This window comes from Pristiophorus japonicus, chromosome 17, assembly GCF_044704955.1.
Source record: "Pristiophorus japonicus isolate sPriJap1 chromosome 17, sPriJap1.hap1, whole genome shotgun sequence".
NCBI lineage: Eukaryota > Metazoa > Chordata > Chondrichthyes > Pristiophoridae > Pristiophorus > Pristiophorus japonicus.
The window spans coordinates 32,720,551-32,744,519 of record NC_091993.1 but is presented as its reverse complement, the minus strand read 5'-3'; the positions used below and the strand labels follow the sequence as shown (position 1 = coordinate 32,744,519).

General features: G+C 45.2%; 4 protein-coding genes across 7 annotated transcripts in view; 2 read left to right on the top strand and 2 right to left on the bottom strand.

The window, feature by feature from the left end:
• The window catches only part of LOC139227662 (lactase-like protein), a 40,831-nt gene extending 39,914 nt beyond the window's left edge, over positions 1–917 (bottom strand). For all 4 annotated transcript variants that reach the window (XM_070858587.1, XM_070858584.1, XM_070858585.1 and 1 more), the window contains exon 1: positions 801–917. The gene's annotated coding sequence lies outside the window, so the exon portion shown is untranslated. The remainder of the gene's footprint in view (positions 1–800) is intronic.
• Positions 725–13,520, top strand: crybgx (crystallin beta gamma X). Its single transcript, XM_070859123.1, has 7 exons — positions 725–774; positions 1,004–1,045; positions 3,709–3,757; positions 3,851–3,972; positions 8,857–8,992; positions 10,611–10,750; positions 13,388–13,520. The coding sequence occupies exons 1-7, from the start codon at positions 725–727 to the stop codon at positions 13,518–13,520; spliced, it is 672 nt and encodes a 223-aa protein (XP_070715224.1).
• Positions 13,521–16,452: 2,932 nt separating this feature from the next.
• Positions 16,453–23,319, bottom strand: snapc5 (small nuclear RNA activating complex, polypeptide 5). The gene is made up of 4 exons (XM_070858580.1): positions 23,239–23,319; positions 20,313–20,655; positions 18,004–18,099; positions 16,453–16,808 (listed from the first exon to the last, which is right to left on the bottom strand). The coding sequence occupies exons 2-4, from the start codon at positions 20,400–20,402 to the stop codon at positions 16,662–16,664; spliced, it is 333 nt and encodes a 110-aa protein (XP_070714681.1). The 5' UTR covers positions 20,403–20,655; positions 23,239–23,319; the 3' UTR covers positions 16,453–16,661.
• Positions 23,315–23,969, top strand: part of LOC139227659 (retinol dehydrogenase 12) — a 30,103-nt gene continuing 29,448 nt past the window's right edge. The window contains exon 1 of the mRNA XM_070858579.1: positions 23,315–23,514. Coding sequence (XP_070714680.1) covers positions 23,442–23,514 — 73 coding nt within the window. The 5' untranslated portion in view covers positions 23,315–23,441. The remainder of the gene's footprint in view (positions 23,515–23,969) is intronic.

Here is a 23,969-nt window from a genome sequence, read left to right as displayed (position 1 = left end):
GAGCGCTGGTTATTAACATCACAACTTTCAACAAATGCAGCAGACTATCAAAAATGTAAAATTCTGCCTCTAGATATAAAGAAATAGTCAAGTTGTCTCCTGTTTTATGAAAAGACACCCTCCCCACCCAGGTAACGACACGAGGTATCAATGCAATGAATGTCTAGGATTTGGCCTCACTCTATCTCATCCACCCAGAGTTCCCCAATGCACCATCCAACCCGCTGGGAACTGATTCTGGCTCTGTGCTTCTCTCTTGTGCGGATTTCTCCAGGTGCGTGTTGGTGAACATTTGCACCAGACAGTTCAAAGTGTCACCTCAGGGACAGAGCTGGCTGGTTTCAGGATTGTAATATGGTTTCATTAGCATTTTACACCCACTTTTTGACTTTGCTCCACAAAAAAACAAGTTAATGTTCAAACAAGGGTTTCCAATTGGTCAGAAAACATGGAAAAAATAAATGTCGGAATATTGATCCACCCTGATATTAAATATAGCAATTCGCAACATAAAATGCTCCCTGTTTCATAAATCTCACTGATTTAAGTTTTTGCAAGTTCCCGCAGATTTGAAACATTGATCAGGTCGCATATCTGCTGCATTATCTGCCCAGCTAACAGAACAGATGATAAAATATTCTGTGTTGCAGTTTTAAAACAACCCTTGTCAGCTTCCTGCCCAAGAACATGCTGAATTCCCAACAAAGCGGTTAGATTATATCGAATGCACAACCAAAATGAATCAGGATTGGCAAATGAAGATTATAAAAGCGGGTAATTCATCTCCCGAATGATCTTACTTGTTAACCCTTCTTCATTGATCTAGAGGCGAGGAGCGGTCCACATCCTGTGCTCAGAGAATAAATCGACCAACTCCAACATATCCCGCAGCCTCACACAGCTCCAAATCCAACAACACTGTGAAGGAACAATCCAGCACACCATTCACTGCCTCCAGAGAGAAAACTCCCTTTGGAACTCAATGATGCGTTGCTAAATTTAGCTTCGCCACACACATCCCTTTGTGTGGAGCGAGTTTCCCGAGGTAAGCAAACTTTATTTTGCTGCATTTGAACCAGCGACTCATGTGTTTTTTTTGATGACGGTACCTTACAATGAGAAAGGCCGAGCCCTGTGTGACGATGAATGGCAATAGTTGTGAATGCAAGCGAATACCTGGCGAGGCGGTACCGGACAATGGGCTGGAGCACTGGGGACAGACTGCAAAGTGCTGCCCACAGCGGCAATCACTCACAAAGCCATGTTCCCGCACATGACCCGAGCCTAAATGGGGGGTTAGATAACGCAACAATTTGGAAACGTAATTATTAGGATGTTTCATTCTTCCGAAAAGTGCTTTTACACTTTATCCAAAAAAAAACCCTTCTTGCAGCAAACCTGAAGTCCAGATTGTGAAATTACAATGGATTATTGTCTTTCGCCAAACTCATAGAGGGGAATGAGTGTAATTACCTTTCAACCTTTCAATAGACTCGGGATAGTTGCAGGAACAATCTCCACCCCGTCCACAGTATCCGCCCATTGATGGGGCTGTGTGTATTTAATCTGTTCCTTACCCGAGCCACCGCGCCACAATCAGTATCTTCACTAAGGTCCCTGAACAGCACAAAAAAGCAGGTAGGATTATATCTCGCTAGAAATGGTCTTTGGCTCACATTGCCATATGGAAGATGGAGGTAGCCATGTCCTTGTTGATGGTGGGACAACCAGATTTAGCTGGAGATGCTTATTCGATGGGAACCTTCAACAAGTCCACTACCTATCACAGTGTGACAGGAGCTTCCAGAGTTGGACCTCGACATTCCGCGCCAGTTGACGAATCCTGCTCCTTGTACACAAGAGTTGATGTGAGGTTAGCGGGCCCCGGAGTGCGTACCGCTCCCATATACCAGATTTAAAGTGACACTACTGCCGTCCTTGTTTATTTTGAGGCTCTCGGGGCCCCAGAATGTGCGCAGACCTTTGACATGTGAGATTTGAGAGGATTGGATGTCGCTGCTTGATACTTCCAGCGGCCCTGGCATTCTGAAAGCGCTTTGAATAGTGGCAGTGGTAGCCACCTCCCAATCAGAGTTTTCGGAGCATATCTTAAACCACAGGATAGTTTTCAATATTAAGTCCTCAGCTTAATGGAGAATATTAAGCAATTTGATTGGTTCACATTTGTTTTGTTGATAGTTATTGCTGACTGTCCAATTTTCATTTGGATTTTTTTGAGCTTCATAATTGATGGTTTTCATTCCCACTTGCCTATATATCAACTCGCGAACTTCTCATGGCATTGCTCATGGTAGGTTGATGATACATTGTATTATAATGAAAGAGCATTGTCCCATTTAATTCACAATGTATTATTCTACTGCTAAGTTGGAGGCATGTTTAAGCTGCACTGTCTTTACAGCCAGAATGTCAAATTTCTCCAAAGAAACACAACCAGAGTCTAATTGTTGCTTAGTTGGGCTTGTCAGTTTTAGTTTTACTTGCACCTGTAATAAGATGTGATGTCTGCAGTGTAACATCTATGCACTCTGCTGTCCCAGTGTTAATCTATTACTAGTGGATCTCCCATGACATTGCTCATGTAAATTAGATGATATATTGTATTCTAACATGTAATGCACACTGTATTATTCTGCCTGGTGCAGGTATATCTCTTTAAGGCAACAATATCTAACTGTTAGGTAAACACAAGCTCAGATCACTCAAAGTTTAATTGTTGTGTGGTCAGGGAATCTTGCAAATTGTAAAGTGCTTGTCTCTTTTAACTCTGTGTCAAAATGTGCCCAACATTATATGAGGGAAAGAAAGAAAGACTTGCATTTATATAGTGCCTTTCACGACCACCAGATATCTCAAAGCGCTTTACAGCCAATGAAGTTGTTTTGGAGTGTAGTCACTGTTGTGATGTAGGAAACACAGCAGCCAATTTGTACATAGCAAGCTCCCACATACAGCAATATGATAATGACCAGATGACCAGATAATCTGTTTTTGTTATATTGATTGAGGGATAAATATTGGTCAGGACACCGAGGAGAACTCCACTGCTCTTCTTCGAAATATTGCCTTGGGATCTTTTACATCCATCTGAGAGAGCAGACGAGGCCACGGTTTAATGTCTCATCTGAAAGATGGCACCTCTGACACTGCAGCGCTCCCTCAGTACTGCCCCTCCGACAGTGCGGCGCTCCCTCAGTACTGCCCCTCCGACAGTGCGGCGCTCCCTCAGTACTGCCCTTCCGACAGTGCAGCGCTCCCTCAGTACTGCCCCTCCGATAGTGCGGCGCTCCCTCAGTACTGCCCCTCCAACAGTGCGGCACTCCCTCAGTACTGCCCCTCCGACAGTGTAGTGCTCCCTCAGCACTGGCATGGGAATGTCAGCCTAGATTTTGTGCTCAAGTCCCTGCACTTTTGGACTTGAACCGAGAAAAGAATAGAGGGTTATGCTGATAGTGTGAGATGAGGAAGGATCGAAGGAGGCTCGAGTGGAGCATAAACGCTGGCATTGACTGGTTGGGCCGAATGGCCAGTTTCTGTGCTCTATTCTATCTCATTCTATATAACTGGCCATTTTTGTTCTGAATCTGTAACTAATGTGACATGTGCAGTCTGTGCGTGCCCACATATTGTTTTAATATATTGACACCTATAAATATTTTAACGACCTCCATTGTTTTTCATGTACAGAAAGCTGGGGTCGGTGCTCCAACGTGCGTTTTACGGGTCTGGAGGCTGCGTAAGTAAAGACTAGGCAATTCTTAACAGCATTGACATCTTGCTGAAGATTATGTGTGATCACTGACGTCCCAATTTTTGTGATCTATCTCAGGTGACCCTATATGAGCTGAGGAACTTTTCTGGCAGGCGGTTAGCAGTAACCAGTGACTGCCCAAAGCTGTCAGAATGTAACTTCCCCGAGAGATGCAATTCTGTGCAAGTGGAGAGTGGGGCGTAAGTAGCTCAAAGTTAAACTTTTGTTGGTGTCGTATCTTTACACTCTTTCCTTAGCGAACAGTGTGAAGCAGCGGAGGATTCGTGGGCTGATTAACAGTCTGACAGGCTGCGATGTGAACTCTCCTTCTGTGGCCGTAACCATCTTTCTTCCAGCTGATAGTGGGGGTTAGACCTATACAGCAGGGGAGAGTTTGATGTGCTCCCACAACCCATATGATGGGGGGCAGGGAGACCACCCTCATCCACTGGACACGAGTCTCCCGCTAGATGTCAGCCCAGAATTCAGAACCAAAGCTCCAGTCTGCACTCACTGGGACTATCAGGAGTGGGGTTCAAACCTTGCGTGGTCTGACTCCGAGCTGTGAATGCTACTACTCAGCCTAATGGCCCTGGTAAAGGATAGAGAGATTAGAGATGTAATGAGTCAGGAGCAAGCTGAGCGATAGCGAATTGGTAGCTCACTTTACACTCAGCCATATACTTTTCCATGGCAAAGAAAACTGGGCAGAGTGTGAAACGGGCGGCCGATTCACTATTGCTCATCTTGTCCTACCGACTAAGACTAAATTCACCCCTATTGAGTCTCAAAACTACACACAACACACTCCTTCAGTTTTATAACATTGAAAGCTCCAATAGCTTAGTGGACTGATGCCCCAGGAGGGGTGGTCCTGAGCCACACGGATCTGAATGTTCCAGGGTCAATCCCTGGTCTATGTTGAGTTGGTTAATCTCTGCTGTGGCAGCGATTGGATTGTTACAATTGGCATCAGTACCACTACCCCCGCCCTGGTTAGGGAGCAGGAAAATAAGCCAAGGCTCACACTCCAGTTTGCTATCCAGCAACCCCTGCTCAGTACTGCACCACTGGTGCACCGTGGCTGCAGTGTGTACCATCTACCGTATACACTGCCGCAACTCGCCCAGGCTTCTTCGGCAGCACCGCCCAAATCAGTGACCTCCACCACCTAGAAGGACAGGGCAGCAGGCACATGGGAACACCATCACCTGCAAGGTCACACACCATCCTGAAATGGACATATAGCGCCGTTCCTTCATCGTTGGTGGGTAAAACTCCTGGAACTAAGGACATCGTGAAAACACCTTCACCACACGAACTACAGTGGTTTAAGAAGGCGGCCCATCACCAGCTTCTCAAGGACAAGTAGGAATCAATGTTCCCGTTGAGGGGCTGCACGGCCCATTTAAATTACTATGAATGCGTGGTCGTTCCTATAGAAAAGCTGGCAAGCCAACTGCATTGGAGGTTCAGAGAGCGGTGCGCTCACACAACCATGCAGCTTAAAGGGAGCATCACTAGAGGTGGGCAATAAATGCCGGCCTTGCTTCTGTGGGCAAGATTGGACTTCGGCTGTGATGCCCTCTACAGTGGAATAGCCTGACAACACTCAATGTCTGTGACTACACATTAAAAATGATAATTTGATGGAGGATTGCTGACAGCTGTGGCACTGGACCCCAGCAAGAGTCACCCTCCTCTGTAGAGGGGAGAGGACAGGAGGGAGCGGAGAGGATGGGAGGGAGGGGAGGAAAAAACGGTGACAAAAACACTCATGTGGAGAAATCCAGAGGAAATAAAAATCATAATTTCAATTACTATATCACCAGTTCATTCTGTAACCTTCCAGGGCTCTACAGAATATTACTGTGGGACGAGTATTATCAAAACAGATAAAGAAAAAAACTTGCATTTATATAGCACCTTGGACATCCCAAAGCACTTTACAATCAATGAAATACATTTGAAGTGTAGTCAAACAAGAAATAAGGGATGTGTGCAATAAAGGTACAGCAGTTATCATGGGTGACTTTAATTTACATATTGATTGGGCTAACCAAACTGGTAGCAATGCAGTAGAGGAGGATTTCCTGGAGTGCATTAGGGATGGTTTTCTTGACCAATATGTCGAGGAACCAACTAGAGAGCTGGCCATCCTAGACTGGGTGATGTGTAATGAGAAGGGACTAATAAACAATCTTGTGCGAGGCCCCTTGGGGAAGAGTGACCATAATATGGTAGAATTCTTTATTAAGATGGAGAGTGACACAGTTAATTCAGAAACTAGAGTCCCAAACTTAAGGGAAACTAACTTCAACGGCATGAGGCGTGAATTGGCTAGAATAGACTGGCAAATGATACTTAAAAGGTTGACTGTGGATAGGCAATGGCAAACATATATAGGTCACATGGATGAACTTCAACAGTTGTACATCTCTGTCTGGAGTAAAAATAAAACAGGGAAGGTGGCTCAATCGTGGCTAACAAGGGAAATTCTGGATAGTGTTAGATCCAAGGAAGAGGCATATAAATTGGCCAGAAAAAGCAGCAAACCTGAGGACTGGGAAAAATTTAGAATTCAGCAGAGGAGGACAAAGGGTTTAATTAGGAGGGGGAAAATAGAATATGAGAGGAAGCTTGCCGGGAACATAAAAACTGACTGCAAAAGCTTCTATAGATATGTGAAGAGAAAAAGATTAGTGAAGACAAAGGTAGGTCCCTTGCAGTCGGACTCAGGTGAATTAATAATGAGGAACAAAGAAATGGCAGACAATTGAACAAATACTTTGGTTCTGTCTTCACGAAGGAAGACACAAATGACCTTCCGGATGTACTAGGGGACCGAGGGTCTAGTGAGAAGGAGGAACTGAAGGATATCCTTATTAGACAGGAAATTGTGTTGGGGAAATTGATGGGATTGAAAGCCGACAAATCCCCGGGGCCTGATTATCTGCATCCCAGAGTACTTAAGGAGGTGACCCTAGAAATAGTGGATGCACTGGTGATCATTTTCCAACAGTCTATCGACTCAGGATCAGTTCCTATGGACTGGAGAGTAGCTAATGTAACACCAGTTTTTTAAAAAGGAGGGAGAGAGAAAACGGGAAATTATAGACCGGTTAGCCTGACATCAGTAGTGGGGAAAACATTGGAATCAATTATTAAGGATGAAATAGCAGCGCATTTGGGAAGCAGTGACAGGATTGGTCCAAGTCAGCATGGATTTGTGAAAGGGAAATCATGCTTGACAAATCTTCTGGAATTTGTTGAGGATGTAACTAGTAGAGTGGATAAGGGCGAACCAGTGGATGTGGTGTATTTGGACTTTCAAAAGGCCTTTGACAAGGTCCCACATAAGAGATTGGTGTGCAAAATCAAAGCACATGGTATTGGGGGTAATGTACTGGCGTGGATAGAGAAATGGTTGGCAGACAGGAAGCAGAGAGTCGGGATAACCGGGTCCTTTTCGGAATGGGAGGCAGTGACGAGTGGAGTGCCACAGGGCTCAGTGCTGGGACCCCAGCTCTTTACAATATACATTAACAATTTGGATGAAGGAATTGAGTGTAATATCTCCAAGTTTGCAGATGACACTAAACTGGGTGGCGGTGTGAGCTGTGAGGAGGATACTAAGAGGCTGCAGGGTGATTTGGACAGGTTAGGCGAGTGGGCAAATGCATGGCAGATGCAGTATAATGTGGATAAATGTGAGGTTATCCACTTTGGTGGCAAAAACACGAAGGCAAAATATTATCTGAATGGTGGCAGATTAGGAAAAGGGAAGGTGCAACGAGACCTGGGTGTCATGGTTCATCAGTCATTGAAAATTGGCATGCAGGTACAGCAGGTGGTGAAGAAGGCAAACGGCATGTTGCCGTTCATGGCTAGGGGATTCGAGTATAGGAGCAGGGACGTCTTACTGCAGTTGTACAGGGCCTTAGTGAGGCCTCGCCTGGAATATTGTATTCAGTTTTGGTCTCCTAATCTGAGGAAGGACGTTCTTGCTATTGAGGGAGTGCAGCGAATGTTCACCAGACTGATTCCAGGGATGGCTGGACTGACCTATGAGGAGAGACTGGATCAAGTCTTTATACACTGGAGTTTAGAAGGATGAGAGGGTATCTCATAGAAGCGTATAAGATTCTGACGGGACGGGACATGTTAGATGCGGGAAGAATGTTCCTGATGTTGGGGAAGTCCAGAACCAGGGGACACAGTCTTAGGATAAGGGGTAGGCCATTTAGGACTGAGATGAGGAGAAACTTCTTCACTCCGAGAGTTGTTAACCTGTGGAATTCCCTGCCGCAGAGAGTCATTGATGCCAGTTCATTGGATATGTTCAAGAGGAAGTTAGATATGGCCGTTATGGCTAAAGGGATCAAGGGGTATGGAAAGAAAGCGGGAAAGGGGTACTGAGGTGAATGATCAGCCATGATCATATTGAATGGTGGTGCAGGCTCGAAGGGCCGAATGGCCTACTCCTGCACCTATTTTCTATGTTTCTATGTTACTGTTGTAATATAGCCAACACAACAATTTGTGCACAGCAAGCTCCCACAAACAGCAATGGATTGAATAACCAGTTGGTCTGTTTTAATGTTGTGGGTTGAGGGCTAAATATTGGCCAGGTCACTGGGCCAACTCCCCTGCTCTTCTTTGAAGTTGTGCCATGGGATCATTTACATCCATCTGAGAGCAGACGAGGCCTTGGTGTAAAATTTCACCTAAATGAAGGCACAGCGCTCCCTCATTACTGCATTGAAGTACTAGACTAGATTATGTGCTCAAATCTCTGGAGTGACCTTCAGTCTCAGAGGCGAGACTACCACCCACTGAGCCACGGCTGACAGTGACCTCTCCCCCAAAGTGAGGGAGAAATTTGTGGGAGAAATTTGCTTTTTAGTCCGCGCTTTGCAGCCTTGTGACAGTTTGGACTGGATGGTTGCTATGGAGCCAATCAACCAATATCAGCACTCATTTCTACTTATTATTCTTATATTGCTTTGTTTATCAGACCCAGCTGATTCTAACACCTGTTGCAGTGTAAGTAAACATTCTTTATTTTCCCTTGTCATTAACAGTTGGGTTGGATATGAGGGTGAAAACTACAGTGGCCGCCAGTATCTCTGGGACGTGTACGACAAACGAGAATACAGCAACTATGATAAGTGGCTCGGAACATCAGATCACATCTCCTCTGTAAGAGCAGTGAGAGAGGTGGGTTAAAAACATTTGCTCTGATTATAATGCTGCATGATGCAGTAAATGACCTCAGGTGGTCATCACTCAGTAATTTTTTTTTTTTTTTTTGGAAATTCGTAGCCAATCGTTCCAATTCTTTGTCAAATCACAAACGCCAGAGGTCACCCTGCACACGCCAAGGATCACTCTGCGCCAATGCTCTTAGCCAAAAGGCCTAGAGCCACTGCACCGCTCCTGGAAGTACTGCAATACCAGGTTCGTGCCATGGAGGCGGATGGGTCAGGTCCCCCACACACCTCCGTGGAGGTGGATGGGTCAAGCCACCCCACCCACCTCCAGTAAAATCCTCTAAGCGAAGGGGGACATGTAATTAAAAAAAATTAAATCGCCTCCTTTATCAGATGGTACATCGCAGAGCCAAGAGCTGCAGGTTCATGGTTAGAGAATCTCACCATGCGTCCTTAAGCTGTGCTGTGTCATTGGGTAGAGGTGCCAATGGGTAATGGTGCCAGGGGATAGAGGCGCCAATTGGAGATTGATTGCTGCCTCATAGATAGGGAGCCAGGAAGAGAAGGAAAATATTTTGGGGCTGAATTTGTGGCTCCCATGGGCATGTACAAGGTGCGCACGCACCCATAGGGACCCCGCAAGTTCAAGGTTTACGCACGCACTGCGCATACGTCTAAACCCAGAACTAGCGATCTGTCAAGAACCCGCTTGACAGATCGCACACAACTGGAAAGAAAAGGGCCTCTGCGGACGGAGAGTTGGGCTATTTGCCCAACTTCTGCCCAGCGAATGCCCATGAAATTCTTCCGACTGATAAAAGCAGGCCTTAGGTAAGACTTTTAAAGGACAGAAAAATAATTTTTTTTCAATCATTTAAACATTTAACAACCTGTGAAATAAGGTAAGTTTATTTTTAGACCCTTTAAAATATGTATATTTATTTTTCACCAAATTAAATTTTTGTTTTAAATAATTAATTAAATTCAATTTTGATTAATTTTAAATGTGATGTTTAAAAAAATCTAAGTTTTAAGTGTTTGTGTATCTTTTGGGGTTTCACATTCATACTTATGGTGATTCCATATATCGCAATTCACCATAAGCATGAATGGGGATCCCCTACTTTGATTGGTTGGGCCAGCCCACGTGATCCGAGGGACGTTTGCGAAACACCTACATCCCTGGGATACGTGGGCCTCTACGCAGGCCTTCGCGGAGAGGCCCAGGTCCGCAAGTCTCCGAGCCCCCCGGACCAGCAGGTACGTTCATAGATTTTTTTCAGGTTGGTAGCATCAGCCCGCAGGAATCCTCCAATCGGAATTACTGCACCTTTGTTTATTTCAAATGGAACAAACAGAAAATGTTAACTCCCAATAATTAAATTGCTTAATCTGCCAATGATTAGCCCAAAGGCTGTACTGGTAGATCCATGAAGCAGGATGTGTGTTTATGGTTAAATTGGGGAGCAACAAAAAGCAGAGGGAAAATATTTTTAATTGATGTAAAAAAAATGTGTATCTATTTTGAAAAACTGGAATGTCACGTGTAAAGATTTTTAAAAAAACTGCAAACACTGACACACAACTATATCAAATCAATGTCTTTGTGCCTTGAATCCAATCAGGAATGTTCTCCATCTAAAATCTGTTTATATGAAAAACCCGGCTTTTCTGGAAGGAAGGTGGAACTCCAAGAGGATATTCCGAACCTCATTTCACGTTTCAGCCTCAATCGCTTTGCCTCTGCCAGGGTTCTTGGAGGAGTGTAAGTACAGTGTGCAGCCGAATGTGAGCAGTATGAGCACTAAGTAAAGTGTGAGCCGAGTGTGAGTGAAGTGTGAGCACTGAGTAAAGTGTGCGCACTGAGTAAAGTGTGAGCAGTGTGAGTTGAGTGTCAGCACTGAGTAAAGTGTGAGCTGAGTGAGAGCTGAGTGAGCAGAGCGAGAGTCGAGTGTGAGCACTGAGTAAAGAGTGAGCTGAGTGTAAGCACTGAGTAAAGTGTGAGCGCTGAGTAAAGTGTGAGCGGAGTGTGAGCACCGAGTAAAGTGTGAGCCGAGTGTGAGTCAAGTGTGAGCACAGTGAGAGCCGAGTGTTAGCACAATGTGAGCACTGAGTAAAATGTGAGCTGAGTGTGAGCACTGAGTAAAGTGTGAGCTGAGTTTGAGCAGAGTAAAGTGTGAGCACAGTGAGAGCACTGAGTAATGTGTGAGCTGAGTGTGATCAGTGTGAGCCGAGTTGCTTCACAGCCGAACCTGATCCCATCCTCACCCAGTATCTTCACAGATGCCATCACTGGAGGGGTCACTGGGGATAATGATTAGAGCAGAAACCCTGGCTGTCTTTCGCCCCCCCCCTCACACCTCGCTGAGTCGGGGATCAATGGCCACTTTTAACACATCTCAACGCAGCTAACCCAGCACAGAATGGGGGTCAAACCATGGGGGTCCTTGGCCTATGTGGAGTCCATCTACCTACAAGGCACTAAAAACATTTTGACAGATTGAATATTTACTCATTCCCCCACCCCCACAATAACACTAACCGTTTCGGGAGATGGGAGAGCTTCCCATTGAATGTATTGCTTTAAATAAAAGAATTGAAGACTTGGATTTATATACCGTCTTACACAACCACCAGATGTCTCAAAGCGCTTTACAGCCAATGAAGTACTTTTGGAGTGCAGTCACTGTTGTAATGTGGGAAACGCGGCAGCCAATTTGCGCACAGCAAGCTCCCACAAACAGCAATGTGATAATTGCCAGATAATGTGTTTTTTTGTTACATAGAAACATAAAAACATAGAAAATAGGTGCAGGAGCAGGCCATTCAGCCCTTCTAGCCTGCACCGCCATTCAATGAGTTCATGGCTGAACATGAAACTTCAGTACCCCATTCCTGCTTTCTCGCCATAACCCTTGATCCCCCGAGTAGTAAGGACTTCATCTAACTCCCTTTTGAATATATTTAGTGAATTGGCCTCAACTACTTTCTGTGGTAGAGAATTCCACAGGTTCACCACTCTCTGGGTGAAGAAGTTTCTCCTCATCTCGGTCCTAAATGGCTTACCCCTTATCCTCAGACTGTGACCCCTGGTTCTGGACTTTCCCAACATTGGGAACATTCTTTCTGCATCTAACCTGTCTAACCCCGTCAGAATTTTAAACGTTTCTATGAGGTCCCCTCTCATTCTTCTGAACTCCAGTGAATACAAGCCCAGTTGATCCAATCTTTCTTGATAGGTCAGTCCCGCCATCCCGGGAATCAGTCTGGTGAACCTTCGCTGCACTCCCTCAATAGCAAGAATGTCCTTCCTCAAGTTAGGAGACCAAAACTGTACACAATACTCCAGGTGTGGCCTCACCAAGGCCCTGTACAACTGTAGCAACACCTCCCTGCCCCTGTATTCAAATCCCCTCGCTATGAAGGCCAACATGCCATTTGCTTTCTTAACCGCCTGCTGTACCTGCATGCTAACCTTCAATGACTGATGTACCATGACACCCAGGTCTCGTTGCACCTTCCCTTTTCCTAATCTGTCACCATTCAGATAATAGTCTGTCTCTCTGTTTTTACCATCAAAGTGGATAACCTCACATTTATCCACATTATACTTCATCTGCCATGCATTTGCCCACTCACCTAACCTATCCAAGTCACTCTGCAGCCTAATAGCATCCTCCTCGCAGCTCACACTGCCACCCAACTTAGTATCATCCGCAAATTTGGAGATACTGCATTTAATCCCCTCGTCTAAATCATTAATGTACAATGTAAACAGCTGGGGCCCCAGCACAGAACCTTGCGGCACTCCACTAGTCACTGCCTGCCATTCTGAAAAGTACCCGTTTACTCCTACTCTTTGCTTCCTGTCTGACAACCAGTTCTCAATCCACGTCAGCACACTATCCCCAATCCCATGTGCTTTAACTTTGCACATTAATCTCTTGTGTGGGACCTTGTCGAAAGCCTTCTGAAAGTCCAAATATACCACATCAACTGGTTCTCCTTTGTCCACTTTACTGGAAACATCCTCAAAAAATTCCAGAAGATTTGTCAAGCATGATTTCCCTTTCACAAATCCATGCTGACTTGGACCTATCATGTCACCATTTTCCAGATGCACTGCTATGACATCCTTAATAATTGATTCCATCATTTTACCCACTACTGAGGTCAGGCTGACCGGTCTATAATTCCCTGTTTTCTCTCTCCCTCCTTTTTTAAAAAGTGGGGTTACATTGGCTACCCTCACGGTCATGGAGGGATAAATATTAGCCCCAGGACACCGGGGCGAACGCCCCTGCTCTTCTTCGAAATAATGGCCGTGGGATCTTTTATGTCCATAAGCATGAACTTAGAGCCAGCATATATTTGCTTATATTTTTTCCTCCTTTCATCATAGCTGGGTAGTCTATCAGGATCCAAATTACCGGGGCCTACATTACATTCTGGAGAAGAGGGATTTCAACAATTGCACGGAGTGGGGAGCGACTGCTGCCACCGTAGGCTCCATTCGACGAATCCGCTTCCACTGAGTCAAGGAGTGTGTTTCCGTTATCGTCATAATAAAAAAACATCTCCCGAATTCACAATGTTTTATTATTGGCTATCCTTGTAGCAGTGCAAATGATTAGCTGCAGCATTCGGTAACATTTTTCACAAAGCCCTATGCATTTATTATTTTACAACAATACTTAAAATATGAAGTTAGAAAGGTAGGTTTTCAGTCAAAAATAATGCAGCCAGTCTGTGCCCTGAACAATTTAACCAGCCAGTGGATAAATACTAAAGAACACTCAGTCACTCGCCTCCCAAATAATTTATTTCTCCCCAGCACCGAGCGGAGATTAGGCAAACTCCTCATCGGCCTCTGTCAATCTCAGGTGTGCCCACCAGGAAGGATGAAGGGAACAGGCCCCCGTTGACTCTGTTGTCTGTTTTCCCGCCCTGTTTTTGGGAGGTAAAAGATCACAAGATGCATTCAATGTCCAGCTGGCTCCAGTGTCCTGGCATCGCCATATTTCCACTTGCTGCATTCCCCCTCTAGCTCTGTGAATACTGGAGCTCACCACCAGCCCTTGCCCCATCAGTCTGTGATGCTGCATGTTGGTGTTCACTACCTGCCGCCCATTTCAGGCTGATGGGTTTCATTTAAAACAGTCCCAAGTGGAAAACAAAACACAATAGACGTCTTATTTTCAATGTGAAAAAGAAAGTGCGCTCACTGGCCAGGCTAAGGCGTTACAGGGTACATACTTTTCAATTCTTCCAAGTTTTACACAGTTTTACGGCGCTTTTTTTTTCCTTTAAAACAATCAACTTCTACATTCACAGTTTTAATATCAAACAAAAGCTAAACAATTCCTTTGAAGCTGTTTGAGGCAGTACCTTGAGGTCGCGACCCAAAAAACACATTCATGGATTTACTGGTAGTTCACTGCCTGCTGTATTTGTATAAACGTCTTGTGTTATATTACTGTGGTCAAGAATCCATCTAGAATATATTAAAAATCTCACATCTGCACACACTTTCTGTCAACTTTTTTCCCCATTGTAAATTCTTGTGTCCACATTTATAATTGGAACTGCCTTTATAAAATTTACCACAGTGACATTACACTCACCTGCCAATGGAGATCCTGCAGCATCACCACTGGCAGAAGGATGTAATGACAGCATGACAGGTTTACATAGGAATTTATAACGGAAATATAAAAATAAAGACAGAATTCATAACTTTAGTGGGGATCGAATTACATCTGTAGTCCCGGTCCAATTACGTGCTGCCTTCTAAATCCGCTCCACCTAAAGACAATGCTTAGCCTGGCCTCCCATCGCCAGAGGAGATCCACGCATTCAAAATAAACCCGCTATGGGCTGCACGCAAGGGAATATTATGCGAATACATCAGCCAGTGTGCTATCAGAGGAATTTAAACCCAGCCGATGATTTAAGGTACAGAAGAATTATCACGTTTCTTGCCAGTATTTCAGGACCTAGTTCTTTCTTTATGCAACTATGAATCAATTAATATTTAATTTTAGAAATGGACCGGTGAGACAGATTCACAGCTTGTGTTAGAGTCAACACTCGGTTCAGTTTGGGTTAGCTCACACAGTCGTGATGTTCCGGAGATTGAATGGCACTCCTTATTCATGGCTTTCACAGGCCACTGAAAACCCACCCGCCCTGGCACAGTGCCACATCCAACAGAAAGGCACACAAAGGACTAGAGTGTATCTCAGCCAATTAAAATGGTGGCATTTTTTTTAAAGCATGGGTACAATATAAATAACACATCCCAGAGCAGCAGCTTGCTTGCCTGCCTCTCTAAAGCTGTGCAATAGGTCGCGGTGCTGGGAACCCATAAGGAAAACAATTACATTGTGAAAACATAGGGAATGACTGGAATTACAGGGGTCATTTTACAAACCCGCACTCCCTGCTGTGCTGGCCTGGAGCAGTGACTGGGGGGGTTTGGAGGGTGGGGGACGAGCCTCAATAACTGATACGGTCTCTCTGGGTGAGGCTCCACACAAGGAATTCGGGTTCACAAAATGAACCTGTAGAGATATCCCATGCCTGCAACTGTGACGAAGCTGCAGTACACAAGCCAATGAAAGGGCAACTGTCCCAAATACAGTGCTGCGGAGGACACTTGAGTGACCTCCGACAATGATGATGATTATAATCCCATGCTAGGGAGGCTGCAGGAACTGCTCGCTAGTCAGCTTTTTAAACAAAAATACATGAACTGGCCGATATCTAGCAGAACGACGGTACAAAAATCTCTTTCAATACTCAACAAAACGTATCCATGCAAAGTGTCAAAGCATCCAGGCAGACCAACACATGTCAGCTGGGCCTCGACCTCAGTATCAAACAAACCTTACTTTACCACATTTTAGGAGTGGAACATTATTTTGGAGACATGTTGGTGAAAATCAACAATATTCAGTTCCCTGGGAGTTTTTGTGCAAGGAGGTAATGCTGCAGTACTGGTTACCCACCATTAGAGAGCCTCAGTGAGGCACAGAAACTGTAACGATTCCCACAGTGGCTGAGAACAGATACAGGGTACTGCAGTATTTGAATACACAGGTCCGACTGACTTTTACATATGTTTATAGTTCTGATGTCCCGGCTCCAATGCTCCACAAAAAAGTTCTGAATTGTAGAATTCCACACCCTCTATTATTCCTTGGCCACGATCTTGCATTTCGGTTTTTATTTTCTTAACTCAAGGACGTTTCACAGCTTTTTGATGTGTCAATAACATACACATCTTTATTCAGCAGGATAAAGGTTAAGCTCCCCCCCCACAGTTTTATTTCCTCCTTCAGTCTTTCTTTCTCCGTTTCTCTCAAGGAAGGAGGCACAGCAAAGATCAGTTCGAATTTCAAATTCTGCTCGATATTCCAGCAGTTAATAGACTGTAGCTCTCGGAGACAGAACGGCTGATTTCCACCCCCTCCCCCTCCCCCTCCCCGTGGTGCCCAATCTGCCCAGTGTCCAGCTCACCGTACACTCTTTACCAGAAAACCACGCACTCTGACACATCTTTGCATTCAGAGGCTTCATTCTTTACAAGTACAGTTCAGCATGTCATCTGAAAAAGGAAAAGAATGCATACTGTTTGTGCTATTTCATCGCATTCTTGCCAGGAAACAACCGATTTAGGAGTTGTATTCTTCTCCATCCTCCTCCTCCTCCTCTTCCTCCTCACCATCATCTCCCTGTCTTACTCGACGAACAGACTGTGATGTGCTCAACTGAAGCTGGGTTTGATTGATGGCAATTTCATTGTCTACCTGCATCGCGGGCTGTAGAAAGGAAATGGTTAGCAACTGAAACAATAGTCATGCAACAGCAATGGCAGGCTAAAACAATTAAAGCATCTCAAAATATCTTTAAATCTCATGTGCTAAGAGAGCACTTCTCTTCAATTATCATTCTGCTGTAAAATGTTGTAATTTTGCCTCCAATTAAATGATTTTTTTGCTGCTTCCATTATCTGTACTAATTCTGGACTTCAAAGCCCATTCAGGAAGAATGGATTTGCTGGTTCCCTACATTTGCGGAGCTGGGACTTGGGACTGTGGCAAGAACACGCAAATGATTTAGATCAGAGCAAGGATGGAAGTATTTGAATTTTTATAGCACTTTCCATGACCTCAGGACATCTCAAAGTGCTTTACACTTTTGGAGTGTAGTCACTGTTGTAATGTGGGAAACGCAGCAGCCATGTTCCGCACAGCAAGCTCCCACAAACAGCAACGAGGTAATGACCAGATAACCTGTTTTTAAAATGTTGGTTGAGGGATCAATATTGGCCAAGACACCGGGGAAAACTCCCCTGCTCTTCTTCGAAATAGTGCCACGGGATCTTTTACGTCCATTTGAGAGCAGATGGGGCCTCGATTTAAAATCTCATTCAGAAGATAGCGCCTGACAGTGCAGCACTCCCTCAGTACTACACTGGGAGTGTCAGCCTGGATTACATGCCCAAGTATCTGGAATAAGGCTTGAACCCACACTTAGCATCTGAGCATTCAAATGGCAGGGAGAGAGTACAGGAAGCAAGCTAATCAAAGAACGGGGAAAACTGAGAACAAAGTAAGCAACAGATTGGGACAGAATGCAAAGTGGGAAAATGAAAGGTGTGCACAAAAGTAAGTAAATAACAGGGGAATCATAGAACAGTACGGCACGGAAGGAGGCCATTCGGCCCACCAAGTCGGTGCCGGCTCTTTCGAAGAGCGATCCAATTGGTCCCACTCCCCCGATCTTTCCCCATATCCCAGCAATTGTTTCTCAGAGAAGAAATGGAGGACAGAGCAAACAAATGCTGGGTTGGTATGACCCAAGGATAGCACAGGCAAATATCAGATAGGGAGGCAGAATTAAAGTAGTACACACAAGAACTATCCAACCGGCATTCATTGCAGTTTTCTATAACTCCTTTTCCTGTGCATTTCTTAAAAATTCAACATTTACAGCTCAGATCACACTTCTCACCTCTACAGATTCAGATGGCTGACCACAGCTGTCATTGTCATCGTCATCACCATCTTCCCTGGTCATGATCATCGAGCGCAAGGCCAACTCTTCCACCTGCAGGCACAGCACCACACTCACAAGGTCACATTCCAATATATTGCTGCAATCCAATATTAACAATAACTTGCATTCATGTAGAACCTTGAACTCACTATACATCCCAAGGCACATGCATAGGAATAGCTGAGCCATGGGAGGGATCATGAGAACAGGAGGAGGCCATTCAGCCCCTCAAGCCAGTTCTGGAATTCAATTCGATCACGGCTGCTTTGTACATCAGTTCCAGTTACTCGCCTTTTTGGGGTCCAATCCCGACTATTCATTGTCGCTACCAGCTTTTCACACTGGCACTTTCGACACCCAGATTAATGCAGTCGATTGGGCGGGAAGAATAAAAAAATCTTGCATTTCTACAGCATCTTTCACGACCACTGAACATCCCAAAGCGCTTTACAGCCAATGAAGTACTTTATGAAGTGTAGTCACTGTTGTAATGTGGGAAACGTGGCAGACAATTTGTGCACAGCAAGCTCCCACAAACAGCCATGTGATAATGACCAGATAATCTGTTTCTGTTATGTTGACTGAGGGATAAATATTGGCCCCAGGACACTGGGGATAACTCCCCTGCTCTTTTTCGAAATAGTGCCATGGGATTGTTTACATCCAGAAAAGGCAGATGGGGGCCTCAGTTTAACGTCTCACCCGAAAGACAGCACCTCCGACAATGCAGCAGTCCCTCAGCACTGCACTGGGAGCGTCAGCCTAGATTTTTGTGCTCAAGTCTCTGGAGTGGGACTTCAACCCACAACCTTCTGACTCAGAGGCGAGAGTGCTGCCCACTGAGCCACGGCTGACACTATTCGGTACAAGGTCTTTGGGGGGGTCCCACAATCCATCGATGAAGGGAGGGGCGGGGCACCCAAAGCCACCAGACGAGAGTACCCCGCTTGATGTCAACCCAGAATTTAGAGCCGGAGTCCAATCTCTGCTCGAGGGTTCGAGCCCTCCACCTACCGACTTCGACGGAAAGCTAACCACAAAACCAAAGCCTCACTCTACTCAATGCCCTTAAATCCATCAATCTCATCTTTCAAATGACCCTCAGCATCCACAGTCTTGGGGAGGGGGTGAGGAGGAGCGAGAGGAAATAGTTCCAGATTCCCACTACCCTTGGTACGGAAAAAGTGTTTACTGATTTTACCATTAAATGGCCTAGATTTAATTGTAAGATTAAAATCATTTTCCTGGATTTTCCCACCAGAAATAGTTTCTCTGTATCAGGGTTAGGAGATTATGATCATAACAAAATTCCCGGCTGTGATCCAACAGGATGATTCAACAATTTTCTCATTTTGGTTGCACTGTCAGATGGGGAAGTGCTGAGTAAGACTTTAGTCACAGCCACAGGGAACGTCTACTACCAGTCGAGATGTTTGAGTGGTCTAACAGTTGGGCACTTAAGTGCCAGCTTGGCTCACTTATAGCACCAATGGGGTGCTGCACTGTCAGGGGTGCCGTCTTTATGATGAGACTCCCTCTGCCGGTTAGGTTGATGTAAAAGATCCCACGGCACTCCCAGTGTCCTGGACAACAGTCCACCCTCAGCCAAAAACTTGTTGGGTTTAACCTGGCTGCAGTGTTTGTCTAGCACAGGAACAGTGATTATACTTCAATGGTCATGCATGGGAAAGGCTCTTGGACATCACTGCAAGTGAATGAATTGTACAGACACAGAGAAGAAAAGAAATAACTTTTAAAATAAAGGGGAAAAAAATAATTAATGTCCGACCCTGTTTGAGATGTAGTTTTTAATAAGCATCCCATGCTGAAAATGAATGAATTTCTCATTCCAAAGCAATGGCACAGGATGTGCTAATAATGACTGATATGGAGTGACAGCAAAATGTTGGAATTGGCAAATTTAATCAAATGAAAAAGTTCAGACGATTCTTTTACTGAAATCACAGCAAAAAAAAACGAAAAATAAAGCTGGAGTGTACCTGGTTGGAGCTGGGAGTTGGGTTGTCTCCCAAGCTGCTCCTGTAGCAGGTCACAGGATGGCTGGAGCGAGCAATGGCAATACTGAAGCAGTGGGGCCAGGGAAGGAGGTTCGTGAGCTTCAACTTACAGCCAACCTGTGCTATACCTGACCGGAAACACTGCATACTGGCACTGGGTGAAAAGGGACCCCATCCCCAGGCACGGCACGACGATAATGAAATAAATAAGCAATAATGCGCAACGTTCTTTGCCTGTAGGTTTACCTTGAGTCGGTTTAATTGATCCTGTAAATTGGTTTTGATTTTCAGTAGAGCTTCCTCTTCTTTCTTCAGCTCCTGGAGCCGACTCAGCATTCTGAGCCCTTTGGGGGTTTAAGGTTCACCTGTAGGAGGACGTGTCGTTGACTACAGCACTATGGCATCTTTTGAAGAAGCGTCGTGCAAAGAGGTGCCCTTGATTGTACATTGCACGCCTTGTAAGAGCAACAGTGTGTGTCTGAAGACCAGGACAGAGGAGGAATACTGACTTTAGTCAGGTACACTGCTAATTACAAATGAAAAGGAGCATCGGATGAAACAAGTAGCTTCCTGTCGGGCCAGTCAACATCTGAAAGAGTAACAACAACTTGCATTTATATAGCGCCTTTAACGTAGTGAAACATCCCAAAGCACTTCACAGGAGTATTAAGAGATAAAAATTTGACACCGAGCCACAGAAGTAGAAATTAGGGCAGGTGAAAGAGGTAGGTTTTAAGGAGCGTCTTCAAGGAGGAAAGAGAGGTAGAGAGGCGGAGAGGTTTAGGCAGGGAGTTCCAGAGCTTGGGGCCCAGGCAACAGAAGGCACGGCCACCAATGACAGTAAGATAGTTTAGCGGCTTTGATGGACTCACATTCACAATGTTAATGAATCCTTTACACCATTACTGCACTGCTCTTGTATGCCACCTCTTAAAGAGCAGAGGGCATTTTCCCCCTGCTCACTTCCAACATAAACACCTTACCCATAACAGGGAATGTCAAGAGGGCCCCCCTATTTGAGTTTAGAAAGTTAAGGGATGATCTAATCAAGATGTTTAAAATTATTCCATAGGGTAGATACAGGGAAACTATTTCCTCTGGTGAGGGAATCCAGAACAAGGGGCACATTAGAGCTAGGCTGTTTAGGAGTGAAATAAGGAAGCATTTTATCCACACAAAGCAGAGTGAAAATCTGGAATGGTCTCCCCTCACCCACCCAAAAAGCTGCAGATGCTGGGAGTCAAATTTTCAAGGTTGCCATATGAGGTATGGGTATCTGAAATAAAAACAGTAAATGCTGAGAATACTCAGCGTGTCAGGCAGCATCTGTGGAGAGAGAGAAACAGAGTTTCAGGTCGATGACCCGTCGTCAGTACCTGAAACGTTAACTCGGTTTCTCTCTCTACAGATGCTGCCTGACCTGCTAAGGGTTTCCAGCATTTACTGTTTTTATTTCAAATTGCAGCAGCGGCAGCATTTTGCTCGTGTTGGTACGGGTATCAATGGCTATGGAGCAAAGGCGGGTTAACGGAGTTGAGGTACAGCTCAGCCATGATACAACTGAACGGTGGAACTGGCTCGAGGGGCTGAATGCCTACTTCTGGTGCTATGTATAAGTAGTCCTTACAAATGTCGTGACATTTTTGCATAGATTAACTTCCTGAACAGCCATTTACAGCTGCACTACCGGAGGCTAGATTTGCTGCAATGCAAACACATTAAAAAAATATACTTAGTTTTTAACAAAGTTTTTTTTAAAAATTGGGACTTGCAAATCATAGAATCTTACAGCACAGGAGGCAGCCATTTGGCCCATCATGTCTGTGCCGGCTCTTTGAAAGAGCCATCCAATTAGTCCCACTCCCCCTGCAAGTATTTATACAATTGTCTTCAAAGTTGCTATTGAATCTGCTTCCACTACCCTTTTGGACAGTGCATTCCAAATAATCATAACTTGCTGCATCAAAAAAATTCTTGCCATCTGTTTCCCCCCCACCCAGATCATCTTGCCAATCACCTTAAATGTGTCCTCTGGTTACCAACCCTTCTGCCACAGGAAACAGTTTCTCATTATTTATTCTATCAAAACCCCTCAATTTTCAACAACTCTATCAAATCTCCCCTTAACCATCTCTGCTTTAAAGAGAACAATCCAAGCTTCTGCAGTCTCTCTGGATAATTGAAGTCCCTCACCCCAGTACCATTCTAATAAAACTCCTCTGGCCCTCTCCAAGGCCTTGACCTCCTTCCTAAAGTGTGGAGCCCAGAATTGGACACAATACTCCAGCTCAGTACAACCCAGTGATTTATAACTTCCCTGCTTTTGTACTCCATTCTTCTATTTATAAAGTCAAGGATCCTATATGCTTTTTTAAACATGAGGAATTATCCATTTATGCACTTGGAACATGATGCTCCTCTTGTAACCTTGCATCCATATAAAAGGAAGCTTAGATACTTTAGTAGCTATAACCCACCAGTAAAAACTTTTTAACCAGATACACCTTCCATAAAATTCAAGAAAGAAAGACTTGCATTACTATAATGTGTTTCACGGGGCATCCCAATGAGCTTTACAGCCAATGAAGTACTTTTGAAGTAATAGTCACTGATGTAATGTAGGAAACGCAGCTGCCAATTTACACACAGCAAGCTCCCACAAACAGCAATGTGATAATGACCAGATAATCTGTTTTAGTGAGGTTGATTGGGGGAAATATTGGCCCCAGGACAGCGGGGAGAACTCCAGTGTTCTTCTTCGAAATAGTGCCATGGGATCTTTTACGTCCGCCTGAGAGAACAGACGGGGGCCTCGGTTTAACGTCTCATCCGAAAGACGGCACCTCCGACAGTGCAGCACTCCCTCAGTACTGCCCCTCCTACAGTGCAGCGCTCCCTCAGTGCTGCCCCTCCGACAGTGTAGCGCTCCCTCAGTACTACCCCTCCGACAGTGCAGCACTCCCTCAGTACTGCCCCTCCGACAGTGCAGCACTCCCTCAGTACTGCCCCTCCGACAGTGCGGCGCTCCCTCAGTACTGCCCCTCCGACAGTGCAGCGCTCCCTCAGTAGTGCATTACATGAACGACACTTTAAAAAGTACTTCATTGGCTGTAAAGGGATTTGAGATGTGCGGTGGCCTGGGAAGGTGCTGTATCAGCAAGTCTCTCAGTACCTGAGGTTCAGGCTCCGCTCGGCCTCTTCAGGGTCAGGCCGCAGTCCCGCGTCACTTCCGGCGCTGCGCGCATGCGCAGTGGCTGCGGCCGTAGCGCCGTGACGACACGGACCATATTAAATACCTGCGCGGCGCCAGACTAGCCCATAGCAACCTGGACAGCGGCACCTAGCAACCGGGCCCGGCTGGTCGATCGGTCGGTGATGGAGACCTGGGAAGCCAGGGAGTTGTGGTGGCGGCGGCACTCGGTGGGGATTTGCTCGGTGGTGGCGGCAGGTGAGGCCGGACTGACCGGAGGGCGGGAGGGGGTCTGCAGTTAGACATAGCTTTCGGTAAAAGCCTCGGCAGCGCCGGTTGCACAATTCCTGTTCCACTTTATAAATTGCACAGATATACAGACAGCGAATGCCTTGAATGAATGTATGGGGATATTTGCAAAGTGTATTTGTCCCGCAGTAAAGTCCCGCAGTTGTTGGCTGACTTTGTCTAACAGCAATCCGATAGCACACTGCCTTTTTCAGTAAAACAATTCTAGGGATTTTTGCATAGTCCCGGGCTCCGAAACCAGGTTGGAGCAAAGTGCAGAAACGACCAGTGACATTTTGCCTTAATTTGATAAATTTCCTTTGGATTTTATTTATAATTCAGATTTTAGAGTTTCTCTAAATAGTGTACAGTTGTTAATTTGCTTTCTATTGATGAAACCTTGTCCAAAGGAGCAGAAACCCTCG

What these genes read in the sequence shown, in the direction of transcription:
- crybgx (XM_070859123.1), top strand. Translation starts at nt 725, where the DNA reads ATGCACAACCAAAATGAATCAGGATTGGCAAATGAAGATTATAAAAGC. An exon ending in GTGCAAGTGGAGAGTGGGGC is followed by an intron (nt 3,973 to 8,856) that starts GTAAGTAGCTCA and finishes TGTCATTAACAG; the next exon opens with TTGGGTTGGATATGAGGGTG. An exon ending in CTGTAAGAGCAGTGAGAGAG is followed by an intron (nt 8,993 to 10,610) that starts GTGGGTTAAAAA and finishes GAATCCAATCAG; the next exon opens with GAATGTTCTCCATCTAAAAT.
- snapc5 (XM_070858580.1), bottom strand. Translation starts at nt 20,402, where the DNA reads ATGCTGAGTCGGCTCCAGGAGCTGAAGAAAGAAGAGGAAGCTCTACTG. An exon ending in ATCAATTAAACCGACTCAAG is followed by an intron (nt 18,100 to 20,312) that starts GTAAACCTACAG and finishes CTGTGCCTGCAG; the next exon opens with GTGGAAGAGTTGGCCTTGCG. An exon ending in AGCCATCTGAATCTGTAGAG is followed by an intron (nt 16,809 to 18,003) that starts GTGAGAAGTGTG and finishes TCCTTTCTACAG; the next exon opens with CCCGCGATGCAGGTAGACAA.